We start from the raw sequence: 18,988 nt of genomic DNA, 5'->3' as shown, positions 1-18,988 counted from the left end.
TTACTTCCAACTTGACCTTAACAATTAATTATCAGGTTCAAATTAACATAGTTGAACTAGCATAAGAACTGTACTCACCTATTCATGAACTTGTATCGGCGGTGCAGGTAATAGATTTTTCTCCTGGAAGAACAGCAAAAATGAAGCCAGTCGAGAAGAAAACCCATCGTCAGTTACAGTATGAACTAGCAAGGAAGGAAAGGAGATTGAAGACAGAAGCCTGTAAGAGGTGGAGGAAGAGACTAAAAGAGAGATTAACAGAACTGTCACAGGAAAGCCACACAGACTCTGGTGGCATTTGAATTGCAAGAAGATCATCGCTTTCACGCTGTCTTCTCTTTTTCTGCTACTTGTCATGTGTGAAAGACAGGGACCCAAGGATGTATCTATTTCCAAGACGTCCATAAACAGGTGCAGGGATTTTAAAGGACCAATACTAGCATGGATAAATTATCCTCTATGCATCTCATATCCACTAGTGAATTAAAAAAACTGCATTTGATTTGCAAGAGAAATTATTTAGAAAAGCCAGGGAAGTAGTGCCTGATGCTGCAATATGCCAATAATACACATAGCGACAACCGGGACCAGTGTTTGCTGCTGGAGTATCACCCTCAGAAACAGAATATAGGCTACACAAACAAATGAGTATGTGCTCAGCATCCACCCCAGGATACAGCCACCCCCTCTGCCCCTCAGACAGGCATTGTTGATTTTTGTTGTCAGTGCAATAAGCTGTGTGGGAGTGCCTTTGGGGATCCAGTGAGCAGACAAGGGTGCACAAGCAGATGCGTGCTGAACACACTCTCTTGGCCAGCTTTCTGATGGGCCCTGTAGGGCTCACAACACCCAGGTGGAGTGGCCCCAAACCATTCTGTGTAGATCCAGAGTGGGCTGTCCACCTCCTGTCCCACTCTGTTGTTACTCTTGCTCTTTTCTTATGTGACTATAGCAGCACCACAGCTGTCAGGATTTGACCCATCACCTTCAGCAGAGATCACATCGTGATGAGAGGTAAGAAAATCTGAGGGCTTTAGGTGTGGCTTTGGGACTGATACTCCTTACAGCAAGATTTGTGTGTCTGCCTGAATGTCAGTGTCTTCCTCTGACTTTCCTCAAACCATTGGAGGTTACTGCTAAATCAAGGTGGTGTATTCTGAGAGGTGCCATCATGTAACACTGAATTGTATAATTTCTGGAAAAGGAAAGGCCACACCACAAATTTCATTCTGAATATCTGTGAATGTTACAGGGTAGTAATGCTGCTGGTGCCTTGGAAGCAATAATGGTTGAGGGCATTCTAGAACAAGACAACCCTGATGCTCTATAAACTATTGTACTGGGTCTGGCTGGGATGTAAACTTTCCCTGCAGCAGCCCACAACTATAGAAAAACAAGTGGTTAGTTTCTATGTTAATTTTCAGAACTTAGATTTAACACACTATATTTTGACATTATTGTTGTTACTAGTGCCCATATTGTGCTGATGAAGTGAAAATTTGAAGAAAAATCCATGCTGGCCAGCATCCTTTGGTCAAATCCTCCATAAGCTAGTGCGGTATCTCTTGCTGTACTCAGCAGGAGCAGAGATTAGTCAAAGATAAGTGTTACTGACGATGACATCCACCTCTTGATTTCCTTCAAATATTCAGAGTTATCCATTGCTTAGGGACCTCTGCTTTGAAACAGCAAGTGATGTGTGGACCTTGGACAATTTCAACCCAAACTTACTGGGAGCTGTAAGTAATCAGCAACCCTTAAAACAGGGGTCAGATAAGGGTGTCTGGAAACAGGCAGTCTAGAATAGTGTACATTTTGAAAAATGCTGATTCTTGTTTTTAAATGGTAAACAACTTTGTTGCTCTTAAAATAAAAATTAAGAGCCTGCCTGTCAGACATAAAAAAAAAAAAAAATCACCACAATTTCCTTTTAGCAACACTGTGGATAAGAAAAGAATGAAACTGCGGACATGAAGCACATCTTTCTGTATGGCACCTGATTTGCTATCTGCTAAGAAATAGATCTCAAAGCAGAGACTTCAGATCAGGAAAGAATAAGTTGCTCACTGTGACTAAAATCTGAGTTCCTGGTGTACTTCTTAATCATGGGACCTTATCCTTCTACTGGGCCAGGTTCATCTCAAGGAATGCCAGAGAATATAGAGGAGGTACATTTTTGACCCAGTCCATCTTTTATGTGGCTAGAACGCTTTTCTAAAAGAGAATATGAATGTTTTGTAATGATCTGTGATAGCTTTTATGCTTTTCTCTAGCACTAGAAGCCCAGATAAGAACAACTGAAGATCTGCTGTGTAAATGAAATCAAAACAAAATAAAACTAAGCATACAGACATAGAAAATAAGCCTGCATTTTTGTCCTTAATTCTTATCCATTTTTTCCTAGCAAGTTCTGTAATACTACAGCATGTCTCATACCAGAGGCATTTGTCATCCTTAAGTAAGAAGAAAACAGGAACAGAAATTCCTGCAAAGGACACAAACTCACTAGTTGTATATTCTGGATCTGATCCTTTTCTTGCTCAGGAGTAATTCCATTAAAATCAATGGAGTTATGAATCTATAAACCCTTCTAATTGAAAGAAGAATCAAGACCTCTCAGTTCAGGGGTTTTGGTCAATTCAAGTGGAAATCTTCATGCTATTTTAAACTTTCTGGTAACCAGCAGAGTAAAATAGGTATTTTACAGAGAAAATTTCATAACTCAACATGCAAATGATATTAAATATATTATAAAAATAATCTGAAGGATTATGTGAAATTAATTTGGTTGTCAGTGACATTTTATACAATTTCTTTATTTTCTCCACAGGCAAAGGCACTTATAGTCTGAATTGTTCTCATATTAGACGTGATACTTATTTATAATTTGCATTTCCATAACTATGCACTATACAAGCAGAAAATTTACAGTGCTGAACATACCAGATACGTCCAACAGACATGCACTTTCTGTGCTGCCTTACGTACCTGGATCTTCTTGACCTCCCATTGATTTCAATGAAATGTCCATTTAAAAAACAGCAGCGCACAAGTATGCAGGGGGCTCCAGCAGTGAAGGGGTTAAAGGGCCTAAGGATAGAATACCCCATGAAAACAGCTGCACTGCTACAGCTCACCTTAATTTCAAACCAATACTCTACTGAAATTGCAGGCATTAACAAGAAAGATCAATGACTATGGTATCTATGGCGCTCCATTTATATTTTCAAAGGATGTGTGGTATCTTACAGATGAGCTTTCCATGTGCATTTTGGTGTTATTTTTACTTTAGCTTTACAGTAAAGCGTGAAGACAAAATACAACTACACCTACCTGAAAGGCATTCTTACATTCATTAGTTCAGCGTATTTGCCCAGGACCTCCCAAGGGGCATGCAACTTCACAAAGATGATGTCACTGTTTGTTAGAGATGACTGCAAAAGAAAAAGAAAACAGCTACCACGGCTTACTTTTTCAGGTAAGAAATAAACAAATCATGGGCGGTGTTCAGTATTTATTCTTGTTTTGTGTCACCCCTCCCATTTCCTGATTCTTCCTCAAGCACATGGAGCTCTATAGGGATTTTGCCATCTTATTTTTCTTCTTGTTTTCTTCTGGTTTTACCTGTGACTCCCTTCTGGCCAGTACACACATTCACTGTTACTGTCTTCTTTCCTATGGGTTATATATAGTGTATAGAGGTTTTTATGCAGGACATTCACATCAGAGTATCTAGTACTTTTTAATAGTACTTTTCAAGAAAGCTACTGCAGGGTCAGCTGAAGCTGTATTTACTGAGAACACTGACAGTCAAATGTTAATACTGAAAGATAAATTTTTCAAATTCTAATGAAAATCAATTATATTCTCATAAATCTGCACTTAATACAGCCTGCAACAGCTAAATGTATCACATTAACAGGGACAACTACCACTGGCTAAATTTGAGGAATACCCAGGAAATGGGTGAAGGACTACAGGCTTTAAGAAAAGGAAAGTGTGAGGACTGAGAAACAAGGCAAGAAATTTGTTAGTTTAGAGATTAGTTAGGCTTTAGGGATGATATCCTGGTCTTTTAGACATTGTAGTATATTCAATATTTCTCACATTCATTCTTAGCTATTACTACATACTGTGGGTATGTTGTACTTAAATCTGGTATCACTTATTTGGAAGCTGCAGTGACTATAAGGGTTGAAGGCTAACATTTGTATTCTTGATGTCTTGATTCTTCCCTCCACTACTCTGATAAATGTAGAAATCGTTTGAATTGTTGTAGTATGTTTGTATCCTTGGAGTAGCCAGAACATTATTGCTAGCAGTTAAGATACATATATATGACTTTTCTTAGCACAGACAAAAACAACAGACCAATACAAAACAAACCAATGACAACAATGAAACAGGAAAACAAAACAAAACCAAACAGTCATTAAAGAGAAAACATTTTTTTAAACAAGTAGAATTTTTTGAGTCATCAAAAATGGACACAGAGAAATATTTGTAGCCAAATTATTATTTAGATGTAAGAAAAAAAATGGATGTAGTGCATGGTAGAACAAGTGAATTTCTGATATTTAAAACATCAGAAAAAAATAATCTCACTGTTCTGTTGGTAACTTCCTGCAAAATATTTCAACATGAAATGATAGAACAGCAAAAAAATGCCCTCAAGAGAGTTGCATCAGAGACGTTGAATTCAGCTGTAGTCTTTCCATTGACTTCTATGGATTCCAAATCAGACCCTTAATGATGTTTATATTTTGAAAATTATCTTTAATTTGCCTATGAGACTTTAACAAGTAGATAACACAAAAACAAGACTACATTCTAAAATTTTACACCAAACTACTCTCAAAGATGAGGTTCAGAATATTCAGTGCAAAGAAGGCATTCTTAATAAAACAATTTCTTACAGGAATATATTTTAAAAATTCTTATTAAACACACTAGCAAGGTGTATTTAGTTTAATTGAAACCTGATCCTCAAAACATAGAATCTTAGAATCATTCAGGTTGGAAAAGATCTCTAAGATGATCTGGTCCAACCTTTAACCTAGTACAGACAAGTCCACTACTAAACATGATAGAATGTCTTGTACAATAAAATTAAAATCACCACAGTCTGGCTTACAGATAGTTAATATACAATGAGTTTCAGTCCTCAGTTTCATCCATTTACTATTTTTCACAAGCTATAATTTTTCCCTCCTTCTTCCTGCTCACCTACTTCCTTTTTCTGTTGATCTGAAACAATCATATTATGTAATTCCTGAAAATACTAAATCAGTATTGAATAATCAGAAGTAGATGTTTTAGTAGCCCATACTTCAGTATCAGAGATATTCCTTAATTCCCAACCTTTCCAGCTTCACTGACGAATCACTTCTAGCACTGTATCATTGCTGCTAATCCCAGAATACAGGTAGCGCCATAGGCCCCTGTATAATAGACTTGCCCAACTAGCAAGACTATCTTTCTCTTATACCACTAAGTTTGTACAGATACTGTGTTTCCAAAGAAAACAAATCTAACACAGATGTGCTCAAAAAGTAAGTACCATATTTCTCTGGTATGACTATGTAAGGAGTGGAAGAGACTAATGTCGGGGCCATTTACATAACTCCAAAAGTACAAACAACTTCTTTAGTGAGTTACAGTCATCAGATAGGCCAAGGAAAATTTGTAAAGAAAGGGCAGGTTTTTCTTTTTCTGGAAACAGGCTTTCATGTCTAGAAACAGAGTGGTGTTAACTGCTGTTTTAATTTAAGTTCTGGCTATCAAACTCACGTGTACTCCCACAAGCATTCTAGGTCCAGGATTTAAAAATATATATTCACTATTGACCTGACTCTGTTCTTTCTGAAGTTATCATTGTTAGTCTGAATGGAAGAAAAGTTATGCTGACATTGAACATCTCTTGAAAAGCCCACGTTTTGCAGTATTTGCAGGCTCTTTCTCAGGATCAAGGCTGGAGATTAGTGTCCTTTGTCAAATATACTCTTGAACACTCTCCTCCCACAACAAAGACATTTTTGTTCATTATCAATAATATTGTCAAGTCTTTTTAAGACAAAAACAAGTCATGTAGGAATTGGACTCATGTAGGACTCATGTTTGGGTGAGCGTAATTGTTTATTTGCCTTGAGGCTATTAGGCAGACAACTGCAAATATCAATGCTCTAAGTTATGTATGTACATCAACAGGGAAAAGATGTGAAAGGAAAACAAACCAGGATTTACCATTAATGTGTTTTCCTTAACATAATTTAAGGAAACAAAACTCAGGACTGGGACTCCTCCCACATTTTAGTCTTCCTTATCAAAGTAAAAGAAGAGAAAAAGATTTCGTAACAGACCCAGCAACCAGACTTAAACCTTACCTACATTAGGAAGACCCAACAAGGCAACTTAAAAAGCCAGAATGGGAATAGTGCCATAATTACTGGCAAACAGCTTATTCTTGTTAGGAACAACACGCAGAAAAATCCAGAAAATAAGAGAAAATCAGTGTCCTTCCCCTGATAACAGTCTCCTCTATATCAAGCTCCATATGATGTCTCAGTACAGAGTACTAAATAGTAACTTCCATAAGTCCCACTTTTTGAAAATTACTGTTATGTTATTGGCACAGACTGATTTGCCATGTCAAGTGAATCAGGTGGAAAAAAAAAAAACAAACCTTACCAAATATAGCTGATTAAATCATTCTTCCTCTGCAAAAACAAAGTAAATGTAAATTCACAAAGGTAATTCCATAGAACTGGACAAGCAGCGGTGATGTTCTGCCAATACTTTTCAAAAGTGCATACATTACCCCTAGGTAAGTACTTACATACTCTTAGTATATGTCCAGTTTGAGGGAAAATATTACTTATTCAAATGCATTAACTTCTATGTTCATGGATCTAAGGAAAGTAGTAAATAATAGTGCCAATATCTTTCAAATACCTCTTTACAATCACAGCACAGGCTTCTTGAAAAACTGGAATATACTGCTCACATTTAAACCGAGGTTTTAAGAGGTTTTTGACTTATGAGAAACCATATGGGAGGGAGGGAAGGAAGGCCTAACTAATTAATAGAAAGCTGTTAATAAATTATTTTTTACATGAAAGAACATGTATAAAATACAGAATGACTTGGTATAAGGAGACAGAGATAGGTGATTACAATTTAATATGACTTTGATATGATAATTTGATGATAGGGTAAAGTTTCATCTTTACTTAGCAAAATACTTCCAGAAGTTCAGCTTCACTGGAGTTAGTAATGCAAGCAGGTGACTGGCTATTGCCGGCATTCAGGCAATGTGTCATCTAATTCAGCTCAGAGCAGGTGTCATTGTTACAGTGATTAATTTCTGGCATCAGCTGACAGAATCTCACTGCTGGAACAGAACAGAGTTAGTAACAAGGGGAAATGTTTGCAAATGCCCTTTCATGTGGACAAAAGTGTGAGTGGAGAGGGAACTTAAAGAACAGGGTAGGTTACCTCAGTAGAAGCAAAATGCAAATATTATCTCATTGCTCAAGTTTACTGTGCAACAATGAGCTTAGAGTCTGCAATAAAGAGATACAAATTGCTTAGAGTTAAGACACAGTGTGAGAAAGGGTGCCTTTAATCCTATCTAATGTCATCTGCATTCACTTAAAGTGGAGAGTATGAATGTCCCAGTAATGTAACATAGATGTAGTAAATCTACCATGGAAACAATATTCTGACTTGGACTCCACTTCCTAGAGAAAGGATTAAAAATACCTGCAGCATGACCATCTTAATGGAAGAGGTTGAACTGTCTTTGAGGCAATGATAAAACATTTCTTGATAATCCCATTCGTAAATACTGAGTACAGGTTTGACATATGTGCATAAGATTTCTGTGACAAAATAGCTAATCACATGGATTTCATCTGACAAACAGTTGATGGGATTCATCTTTTAATTCATCTGGACTGGAAGATAGTACAAACATGTGAAATTAATTATTTGCAGGTTTAAAAATTCAAATAGGTGAAACATCTGAGTAGAAGAACATATTTTTACTTATGTACACATTATTTCATATTGACTCTTTACATGAGAGATCAGTAACACATTTCAATTTTAGATTTAAAATGTTAATATTTTATACAGTGATAGTTGAGATCATCAAACCTTTTGATTGTATTATGGGCCAAGAAAGGTCCCTTAAGTACAACGTTCTACTTTTAGCATCACAGGCTATGAAAAATATATCGTACAACTAAATTACATTTTATCAGGCACTTCCACAGTGATTTATCCCAAGTGTAAAATAATAAAAAAAAAAACCCACACAATATTTTCACAATATATATATATGTCTCATTAATTATTTTTTGAAGTTTAAAATGCTTACATTTAATGAATCGTCTATTAAATATTCATATTTGCTTTTAGAGGCTTGTTGGAGAAGAATTGCTTTGACACAGAAAAATTTATTTTTTGTAAAACAGTTAATTTCACAAACTTAACAATCAATCAAACACAAAAAATGTGCAGGCAGGCTTATTATAGCTTTTGCATACAAATTACCTAGAGGAACTGAACAAGATGCTTATCATATACTCATAGAATAAATGAAGTTGGAAGGGACCTCTGGAGGTCATCTAGTCCAAACCCTGCTCAAAGCAGGAACAGCCACAACCACAACTGTGGTTGAATATCTCCATGGGTGGACACCTCACAACCTCTCTGGGCATCACAGCCACTCTGGATGTAAGGACCATAACTGGCCTTCCACAAGAATGCAGAGGTGTTTGCAGCAGCACAGGTTCTGAGCACCTGCTAATGCTCCACCAAGATGAAGGCTTTTGTTTTTTCAACTTCCTTTTCAGGCTCTCTTAGTTCACACATTCAAGGAAGATAAGAATCACTTATGATCAGGACACCAAAGTCTTTTTGATGTCAATGCTTTCCCTGTAGTTCTCAACTGTAGTCTGTATACCTTTCTATTTGCCAGTGTAATGCAAAATTATTTCTCAAGAGAGATGCCAGTGAATTTAGCAAGACCACAGCTGAAGAAGATCCTAGTCCAGATTACACGGTTAGGATAGAGGCTTTAGTGCAGACCACATGCCATAATGTAGCCCCAGGTTACTCAGGTCAGCTGCACACTCACAATGTGATATAATATTCCTCACATCGAGGGAGTAGCAGAGTCAGTGCATGCACCTGGCTGTGCAGAGCAAACGTGCTCTGAGACTTCTGCCTGCCTCTGTTCTGCAAGAAAGGGAAAGTCTCAGAAGACAACTCTGACAGTATGTTCTCAGACGTAACACAGGTCCCCATTCCGCCAGGCAAAGGAAAAGCACCAAACAAAACAAATGATCCAGTTAAATGAAGGAGAATGATGCCCATGAAGAACATGAATAATTACCAGTTATAGCTGCCCATAAACTCTGAGAGTTTGGGCAGCTCAGATGCTTGTTCCCCCAACCTACATCCCAATTTTCTGTGCTTTGTCTTACTGCTAGTATTATTAGAACTGAAAAGAGTTTGAGGAGCCATCTTTGGTAAGTCATTTTTCATTGTTTAACTCAATGCTGCAAAACTATTCTGTCTGGTTCATTTGAAGGCAGACACTGAGGAAGCCACTTTCCCATTCCCCTCTGCCATTATACAAATAGTATATCCTTTAATAAGATAGCTATAGTGAATTTCTGAGCAACTGCACTCTGTAGTCTTACTAAAGGTACCCAAGTTATCTGATACAATGACGGGGTGTAAACAACAATTCTGCAAGGGAAGTTGTTTTGGAAACTTGCAAAAGCATATTGTAGAACAGCTGACTCTCCAGATACAACACTATTACTACATGAAAAGAAAGTGCTTCCCAAAGCAAAATACGATGGTGAGAATAGGCTTGATTACTGCTGTTCAGCTTCCAATTCAGATTACTGCACTTAGGTAGATTTACTTTTTTTCCAAATACTAAACCATGCTCAGACTGTGTAAGACTTCCTACAAAAAAATAAAATAAAATAAAAAATAAAATATATATATAAAACAAAAAGAATTAAAGGCTAATCCATCCTAATGTTCTGGCTTCACCACATCACAGTTTCATGTTGATCATGAAAATGAAATTTTAGAGTCTAGTGCAGAGAGGAAGTTCCTAATAGTTGATAGTCTACATGATTTTTCATCTGTCTCTGCTCATCTAGGTTCATAGTAGTTTGACTTCCATATATAATTAAATCATCTGATGTTAAAAATACATACACTGGAAACAGAAGAAACATAAAAGTTTCTTAAGCAAACGTAGCATAATTAGAACTTTATTGGAGACAGAAGATGAAATTGAAATATGTAATAGGATCTCTAAACACAGAAGGAAGAATACTGGATCCTTTGTGCATTTCTGTACAAATCCCTTCATTTGCTAGATGTTCTTTAAATAAAACAGGGTAAATATATGATAAGGACAAGTTATGGATTTCCTCTTTTCTAATTTGTTGTAATAAGGAAATATCCCTTCATGGCACAAGCTACTGACAAGGCAGATGCCTAAACACTAGCTCCAGTTCTAAACAATTATTGCCATTCATAATATGCCTATTGGCGTAAGGCGCTTGATGAAAACACCTCCCATATGACACAGAAAAGCAAAGCAGCACCAGATGTAGCCCAGTATTTTAATGGTTTGGGTAAATGGGATAGAGGACAAGGATGATTTGCTCTCCTGGTTCAGAGCTCTTACATGAAGATATAGCAAGCGGTGTAGAAAACAAACAAATCTTTTTTTTTTTTTTTAATTTGCTTGAAGGCCAACATCATCATCAAATGAGGTAATGTTAGTTTTGATCTGCTTGCATATGTTTCAATGTGATGAAGCTAACCCTAAAATTGTTTGCTGAATAATGCTAAAATTTAAGATCTCTATATCACAATGAAACCAAGACTTCAAGTAATACATACACTGGCAAAGAATCCCCCCTCCAAATTCTCTTGCTCCATCAAAACCACCACAAAAATATCTTTGCTTAATAGTCAGTGTCATCTTTTTCTACAGATGAAGAAATATTCATTCTGTTTAAGAAGTCTTCAGCTAGCAAAAGGCAGACTGTTCAGAATAGGAAAGTGCAAACATCTTTGTTATCTATTGAGATCTGTTATCTATTGAGAGAATTAACACTGTGTAAAGGTTTCTAGAATCTTTTATTTTGCCCACTTTACATAGAGGGGTTGTGTCACTAAGGGCTGCAGCAGAGAAATCACAGTCCAAAGGTGGAACAGAAGACATCAAAGTGCTTTTTATCTCTGTAGATACTATTTTTTTGTAGATACTATTTTTATCTCTGTAGATACTATTTAGATACTCTTATTCAGAGTAGAACTTTGGTGTAGATTTGAAATACCACCTATCATACCTCTAAAACCAACAGATTTGGTATACTTACAGCAATCTGTTTTATTCTCTTGTATGGGGAAGTGTAAAAATGCAAATTGAAAAGGAAACTAAGATAAAATTCCATTTCAATTAATAATCCCAGTCTTTCTATACACTTTGTAAATGCAATATAATTAGACTTTTTCTTCTATAACTAAGATTTCCTGACTGGAAAATTACAATTCCATTAGATTAGATCTCTGAAAAGAGTCAATATGACTCATACACCAAGGGCCCTGTAGCTTATAATTCAATCATTTTGTTGAAAGGGATTTGTTTAAAACCAAAAGCTGGGCCTAAAGAATATTGGAAAATATATTTTAAAAATGGGGGGAAATTCCATTATTTCTACAGCAGTAGACAATGGGAAGAAATCCAAACTACAGAAAACTTTCTCAATACATCACCACTTAAGGAATTATAATTGTTAATACACTGCAGGCTGTTCTTCCACATATTTTAAATACAGAAATTTTAGTATGTCCAAGAAATGCAGTGTAGAAATGTTGTATTTTGAACCATTTTTGATTAAACTTTATAGAGACACTATACTTCTGCTGTAGAAACACCTATACCCTCAGGCATGATATCTTTCACACGTGACAATATATTAGCAAATTTGTTAAGAAAGAAATGGTATTAAAACTGTATGGCACATACTTTTCTCTGTTCTTGCTAGTAGTTACTGAAAGATGTACAACTGAATTGTTATCATCTCAGTAATAAAACTGATGAATTTATTTCCTAAAATAATCTCCTTGCCCTACTCTCCACACTTGCCATATTGCTTTTCAAAGAAAAATATAATAATAATAATAATAATGATAATAATAATAAAAGCAAACAAAAGTGAGTTCTGCAGTGTAACATTTTAAAGCAGCTCCTCTCCCACCTGTCTTACACACACACAACACCTGACAAGTTTTTCCCACTGATATATTTGTTTCCTCTTGCAGAATCCCATCTCTCTGTCTTACTTGTCTCCTCCTCATCAGTGTGTCACTTTTCTCTCACCAGGTTCCCTCACACCACCACAGAAGGTTACTTCTCCTGCTGATCACTCTCTGACTGCACCATAACTCTAACAGATGTACGAAGGAGGCAGTTCCAACATCATCACACCTCTTCTAATTACATAGTTACAACCTCCGGAGTGTAATTTATTTTTTTTTTCATCTGGAGGAAAATTGTATTAAATGAACTTATATAAGATTTCACAAACTACCAAGATATGGACCAATTAAAGAAGGAAAGTCAGAGAAGGACAATAAGAATGATCATGAGTTTTGGGAAACTTAGAGGAAAAAAAGGTAAAGAACTGGGATGATCCAAAATACAGAAGAAAATGCTAAGCAGATAACAGTATGTTTTTATTATTATTATTATTATTATTTTTATTTATAAAATATGTAACAAGTAGTTGTGACTAGGAAGGGAATGAACTGCTCTCCACCTTCTGAATGAGGCAAGAAATAACAGGATTAAATTGTAGCAAATAAGATTTAGGCCAGATACAGAGAAAAAAAATCAGGCTGAACACTACTGAAACATTAGAGTGATTTGTAAGGGAAGGCTTCTGACATTAAGGCAAAGGTTAGACAAACTCTTGGCAGTGTGTTGCTGTCCTGCCCTCGGAGCTGTGGGAGCCCTCCAGTCTCCTCTACTGTAATTTGCTAGAGGATCAAGTAGTTTTTAAAATGTTATAAAATCAAACCTCTCTTATTTGGCATTGTTTATCTTTATTCTGCCCTGGAAGATGTGATAATACAAGGTCAATGAAACAGAGTATGTCATCATAAGAAATAATACACTAGGAAACATGAACATAGCATAAACCAAGTACTAGGAAAAAAAAAAAAAAAAAGGCAATTCAGAGACCAAATAGTGGTTAAATTTCCTTTTCAAAGGCACAGATCTGAAGGGGAGGTTCTATGCTCAACACAACTACCTCTTGGATTTAGCTGTGCCAAAAAAGCTGTGAAGCCTTGAAGTGTTGTTAGGGCCGAGTTAATAAGTAGGGTTTCCATTGGCAAGGGAAGCAAAGAATTTTCTAAATGGAGCCAGAACAATAAAGAGCAGTGCTGGAGACTGAGACACCTCTGGTATATTTGGTATGAATCCCTGACATTCCTAACAGGAACAGGGTGTAGAAGAAATGTGGGAATGTTTGAAAGAGGATGACAGGTTCAGCCTTGGAAAGAAGGCAGCGCTAAGAAGCAAACTCAAAGCGCTCCACAGGACAAGCCAGTGCTGGGAGACCCAGAGTGGGAGAAGCAGGACAGAAAGAATTCCTTAGTTCCTCCAGTGTGGCTGAGACAATGGCTCAAGCAGGAAGACCTTTAAGTGTTAAGTATGAGCTAAAAGTATTGTTTGCCATATTCTCTGCTTAAGTTCCAGTACCTAATCCTTTGCTAAAATGTGTTTGCACATTATTATTATTATTATTATTATTATTATTATTATTATTATTATTATTATTATTATTATTATTATTATTATGTATTTATTATTATTATTATTATTATTATTATTATTATTATTATTATTATTATTATTATTATTATGTATTTATTATTATTATTATTATTATTATTATTATTATTATGTATTTATTGTAACCTCAGATGAATCTGAAAAGACCAAGGAATAGCACCTTCCCAAAAGCAACAGATGCAACTGAAATGGGTCCACATGTCCCATCTAATACCAGTCTCAGATTTCCAGGAGTTGGGATGTGGGGCTGGAAGGATCATATGGTGCTTGTGAGTGTTAGAAATGGGGAAAAAATCCTATACCATGCTCCCATGTGGCTGTTAACATAATATGTGCTGGAAAGAAAGCAGAAATAAAGAGAATTCGTGACTCTGGAGAAATTACAACTGTCACCCATCCACCACACTGTTTTGTTTTCACCATTCTAATATCTAAATTTTGAATGTTATTTGTCTGCAGTACTTTCTGTGGAATGTAGTATTATTTTTCTTACAATCATAATGAATTTCTGAGATCTCCAAGTTCTGTAGGCTTCAAGATCAAAATTAAGAGGTTAAAAGCATTAGAAAGATATCTTCCCTTTGTTAAAGACGTACACTTCACTGAGAACAATTCAATTTACAAGACTGGGGATGCGAGAGTAACATAATGTAACAAATCAGTGCTTTTGGATATTGGTAATAGCTTGTTGACAGTGCTCTGGGGCTTTATGGACAGTTAGTGAAAATGTTTTTTCAAGCCCTTCAGAGAGGTGCATATATACTTTTTAGAAAATATGAATTCTAGGTATTCAAGGAAACCTGAAACATATTCATGTTTCCCTTGCAAATTTTTAGGATGTGAATGTGACAATCTCTGAACATGGGATGAGAAATAATGTGCAAGTAGTTCCTTCACTTCCATGTATACTCTGATGAGATCTGTACCAAACTGTCGGTCTGGCACCATACCTCAGACCACTTATCTAATTGTGCTTCCTCTAATCAGAGTAAGTAAAATGGCTGTGAGGTGAACCTGAATACAAAGGCTGCTGTCAGTTCTTTTCTGCATCAGGGTTCTAGTCAGGGCTGTAGGAAGTCTGGTTTTCTTTTATATTAAACAGTATCTGACGTAAAATTTCCTTACAGGTAATCCAATAAATAAATTCTTAATAAAATTAGTAAATAAAGACTTTTGCTAGGTATACATAGTTAGTCCTATGGGAACATTTCAGTGATCAGCTGTGATGACATTTAAGAGAACTGCATTTTGTTTCAACATGGAACTGAACAAATTACATGAAAAGGAAGCAAACTGAACACAATTTGTAAAAATGTGTAGTTAAACACATGAAAAATTTCAATTTGATTTAACTTCGAAAGTCATAGTACACATGTAATAGCATGTTTTCATGTGTTTCTGGATTTTATAAGCACTTTTAAACATTCTGTTGTCCTTTTTTTCCCCCCATTTTCTTTTTTGCAAAGCTAAATCTTTCTAATCAACTATCATGGCATCAAACTATCAAACACCTAATTTTGAAACTGTTAAAAAAAGTTTTTACTTTTTTTTTCTTAGCTAAAATTGGTTGCCCCCTGACTTTACTGCTAACACATTTGTCGTTACAGTGGGGCTGTCCTACCTGCATCACATTATAGTGTATTGCTGTAAAGAAACATCAACTTCTTTAGCTCATGTCCAGGAGAAGAATGCAATCCCAGTCTGGGGCATCACTCCTGAATTTTAATGCTGTGATATTACATATCCAATAATGTGCAGTGTTATGGTTATGAAAGTTTCATCTCTGGTTTTGCTAGTGATTTCTTGGGCAAGTGGATGTTTTCTCTGTGTAGTTTTTCTTCAGCACTGAAATGGGAAAATGGGAATGACACTTCCCCACAGTAGTGATGTGCAGACCCTGAATAGATGCTCTGTAAGTGCTTTGAGGGCCATCTTGTAAACAGTAGATTTGGAAATGGACTTTCATTCCCTCTCTCCTTCACTATCTTCAGTTATGCCATACTTCATATATATATAAGATTTATTTTAAGATGGTAAGGGCTTGTGTGATATTTCTAAATGTATTTTATACTTTTTTTCTTTTTTTTTTTTTTAATATATATGGGAGCTATACAGTGAGAAGATGTCTTTTTTACTTGTCTGCCATGATTTAATGAAGATATACCTCCATATCTTGACACTAGCTTCTTAATGCTTAATAACCATCATCTTTCTCCCCCTCTACTCCAAAACTCCAATATGTTCATCTTCCGCATATCATTTTTACTTTGTGCCTTTTGGCTGGTGTAATGCATTAGAAACACACATGGATTCTGTTTCCTCTTGCAACACAGACAAAAAAATGTCCAATATTTAAATGTAAATTGACATAGACAGCACTCATCAGTTCACAGTCAAAAAAGCATAGAATAGGAGATGTCAAAGATTGGAAAATCTGTAGAAGCATGGTTTGGGGGATGGATGTAGAATTGAATGTTAAGTTGTCTTACAATTCTGTTTGCTGTTTGTTTTGCACTCTACCAGTGTGGTGGTGACCCTACAGTTCACAGATCTACTCATGTAAAGCTCTAGATATCACCTGGGGACAAGAAGAACAGAAACATTTATCTTTAGAAGTTTAAAGTTATGTTGTGTGCCATATATCTGACCCAGTTTCCTCTGCTGGACACTGGCAAGCTGATATATTTGCATCAAAACTCTGGTTCTATCATGGCTCTAAATCCACTAATCCTGAGAAGTTGCCTAAAGGCTTAGTCCTGAAGAGCAGACATCACAGGTGTGATTCAGGAGAACTATGTTTAGAAGTCTGCACTGGAGAGGAACAGGCACCTTCAGGGTACAATTCACTTGTTCTATTTTAGCCTTCCATCCTAGATTGAAATGAATTGCTGCCCAGAAGGACCTGTTACTTCCCAGCCAGATATTCATTTTGCAAACAGCCACAGTCAAGAAGATTTTTTTTCTTCCTCTTTTGGGTCTCTGTACCTTATTTTCACTGGGTCCCCCATTACCTTCCTTCCTCATCATCCATCCCAACTTCTGCAGTAGTGTAGATAACGCTAGTTCCTATAACTCCACCTTCATGGGTGGCTCTAATTCACTCTCCTATGAATTTCTGAAACTAATAAAATCCATAAACTAATAATAAAATCCATCAAAAACCAAAAAGGTTGTTGACCCTAGGTACTCTATATAGAGTGCAAGCATCCATCCAGACAATTGCTGTTTCAGGACATCTGTTTATCCCAGTGCTGTCTCAGCAATCCAGTTTCCAATAGCAGTGGCACTCATAGTACAAAATCAAGAACATGACGGGCCAGGTTGTGTTCTGCGTTGAGCTACATATACAGGCAAACAACAACAACAACAACAAACTTCCAGCCAGAACTTCTATGGCAGTAAGAGTGCTTGAGCTTCTCCAGATTACCCAGAAAGTGTGGTCACAGATCTGATTATTAATTTGTGAAGGACGTAGGCACAGAAGTTTAGGAATGGAAAGACGAGTTCCTAAGTGGAGAAGAACATATAAAAAGAAGTGCATGTTTCTGGGAATTTCTGGAAGTTAGGCTAACATAGACTAAAACCGGGTCAATAGCTGTCTTTCACTTAAGACATATGTAAATAGTATCTGAGATCCTCTATGGAATGGATATATATATAAATAAATGAGAAAAAAAAAAAAAAAGAAAAGAGAAAAATAAGCAGGAGGTTGAACTACGCACCTCCTGAAGTCTTTTCCAAAACCAATTATACTATAATTCTATAAAAGTGCAGGGAAAGAATCAGTCCTCTGGACTAGGCATGACTGCTTTGTGATATACAAACAAACTTGAGAGACACAATTCACTGCTTACCTAGTCAGAAGAGGTAGATGTGCATACACTGGGAGGAGGAAAAAAATCACAGTTGTGAAGAAGCAGAGCTGGTGAAGAAAACGATCCTAAGAAAACCCTTTAGGGAGAGAACTTTTTGCCTCAGAGCTGGCTGACAAGTGTTCAGTATTATGAGCAAATAAAGCATCTTCCATGTGATTCCACCTCTAAGGAAACTTTATACATTTCTTTTACATTTCTTTTCAACAAACAAGATTGCAATAAAGGGAGAAAAAACTTCCTTCTGCTTTTCACTCCCTGGTCAAAATAGTGTGCAGGGTCCTTAACTGCTTTATAACGTGGTGAAGGAATTTACAGGCCTAATCTGTAGAATAGTAGACCTATTAGTAGCTGTACTAATTAGTAGCTCTACTACTAGTAGCTCTAGAGTTGTAATAGTAGAATAAGGATAGTAGATAAGTAGATAAGGCCATCAAACTAAGGTCTGTTTCAAAAGAGTTTCATATGCCTGCATTACAACAGATCAGAAAGTGATGCATGTAAACATGCCTGCATAGCTTTCACCTAAACGTGGACAGCTTCTATTTTATATATATAAAAAAAAAAAAATTACAGTAATGTATTTTATTGATGTTTGGTAATTGAGAAAATCAGATGTGAACAATTATTGGAATCATAAGAATGTCTTAAGTGTCTCATTTAAATTGATATTTTAAAGGGAATGGCCTGAATAAAAAAGGTAGTATTAGACTGATTAAAAAGACTTCATGTAATCTTCCTCTCTCTCACACACACAAATAATAAGAAAAGAGATGAAAGTCAACATATACTCGTTAGAATTTAGGAACTACTAGTCACTACCAGTCAAGCAAATAAACTTGCTGATATACTGCTTTCAAAAAACATTTTTCCTTCTGAAACTAAGCCAATTAAACTAAAAATGTAAAAAGAATACACTAAAATCAGATGAATGGGTTGTAACAGCTCATTATGGAAGATAATTTTCCAACCAATTTAATTTTAAAACCTAAATTTGAACCCTTACATTTTCTACATCATGAAAAGGTTTATATTCAATGATAGGTATGTCACTTCAGAAACACAGAAAGATGTAGGAAAACTATATACTTCTACTTCTTATGTATAAAAGTATGTAAAAATCCGTGATTATTGAACCCTTATAACCAGCATATAATGGCATTTTTTCAAAATATGATATTTATGATTCAACCTGAGAGAAGGTAAAAAA

General features: G+C 36.0%; 1 protein-coding gene across 1 annotated transcript in view; it reads right to left on the bottom strand.

The window, feature by feature from the left end:
* ANO4 (anoctamin 4) overlaps nucleotides 1-18,988 on the bottom strand; it is a gene marked incomplete at both ends in the record, with an annotated part of 124,073 nt that overhangs the window by 64,695 nt on the left and 40,390 nt on the right. Inside the window, 2 exons of the mRNA XM_084287253.1 lie at nucleotides 79-123; nucleotides 3,334-3,434. Coding sequence (XP_084143379.1) covers nucleotides 79-123; nucleotides 3,334-3,434 — 146 coding nt within the window. The remainder of the gene's footprint in view (nucleotides 1-78; nucleotides 124-3,333; nucleotides 3,435-18,988) is intronic.

Source organism: Netta rufina (genome assembly GCF_964035555.1).
Source record: "Netta rufina genome assembly, chromosome: 1".
NCBI lineage: Eukaryota > Metazoa > Chordata > Aves > Anseriformes > Anatidae > Netta > Netta rufina.
The sequence above is the reverse complement of the archived record's forward strand: the minus strand, read 5'-3'. Positions and strand labels throughout refer to the sequence as shown.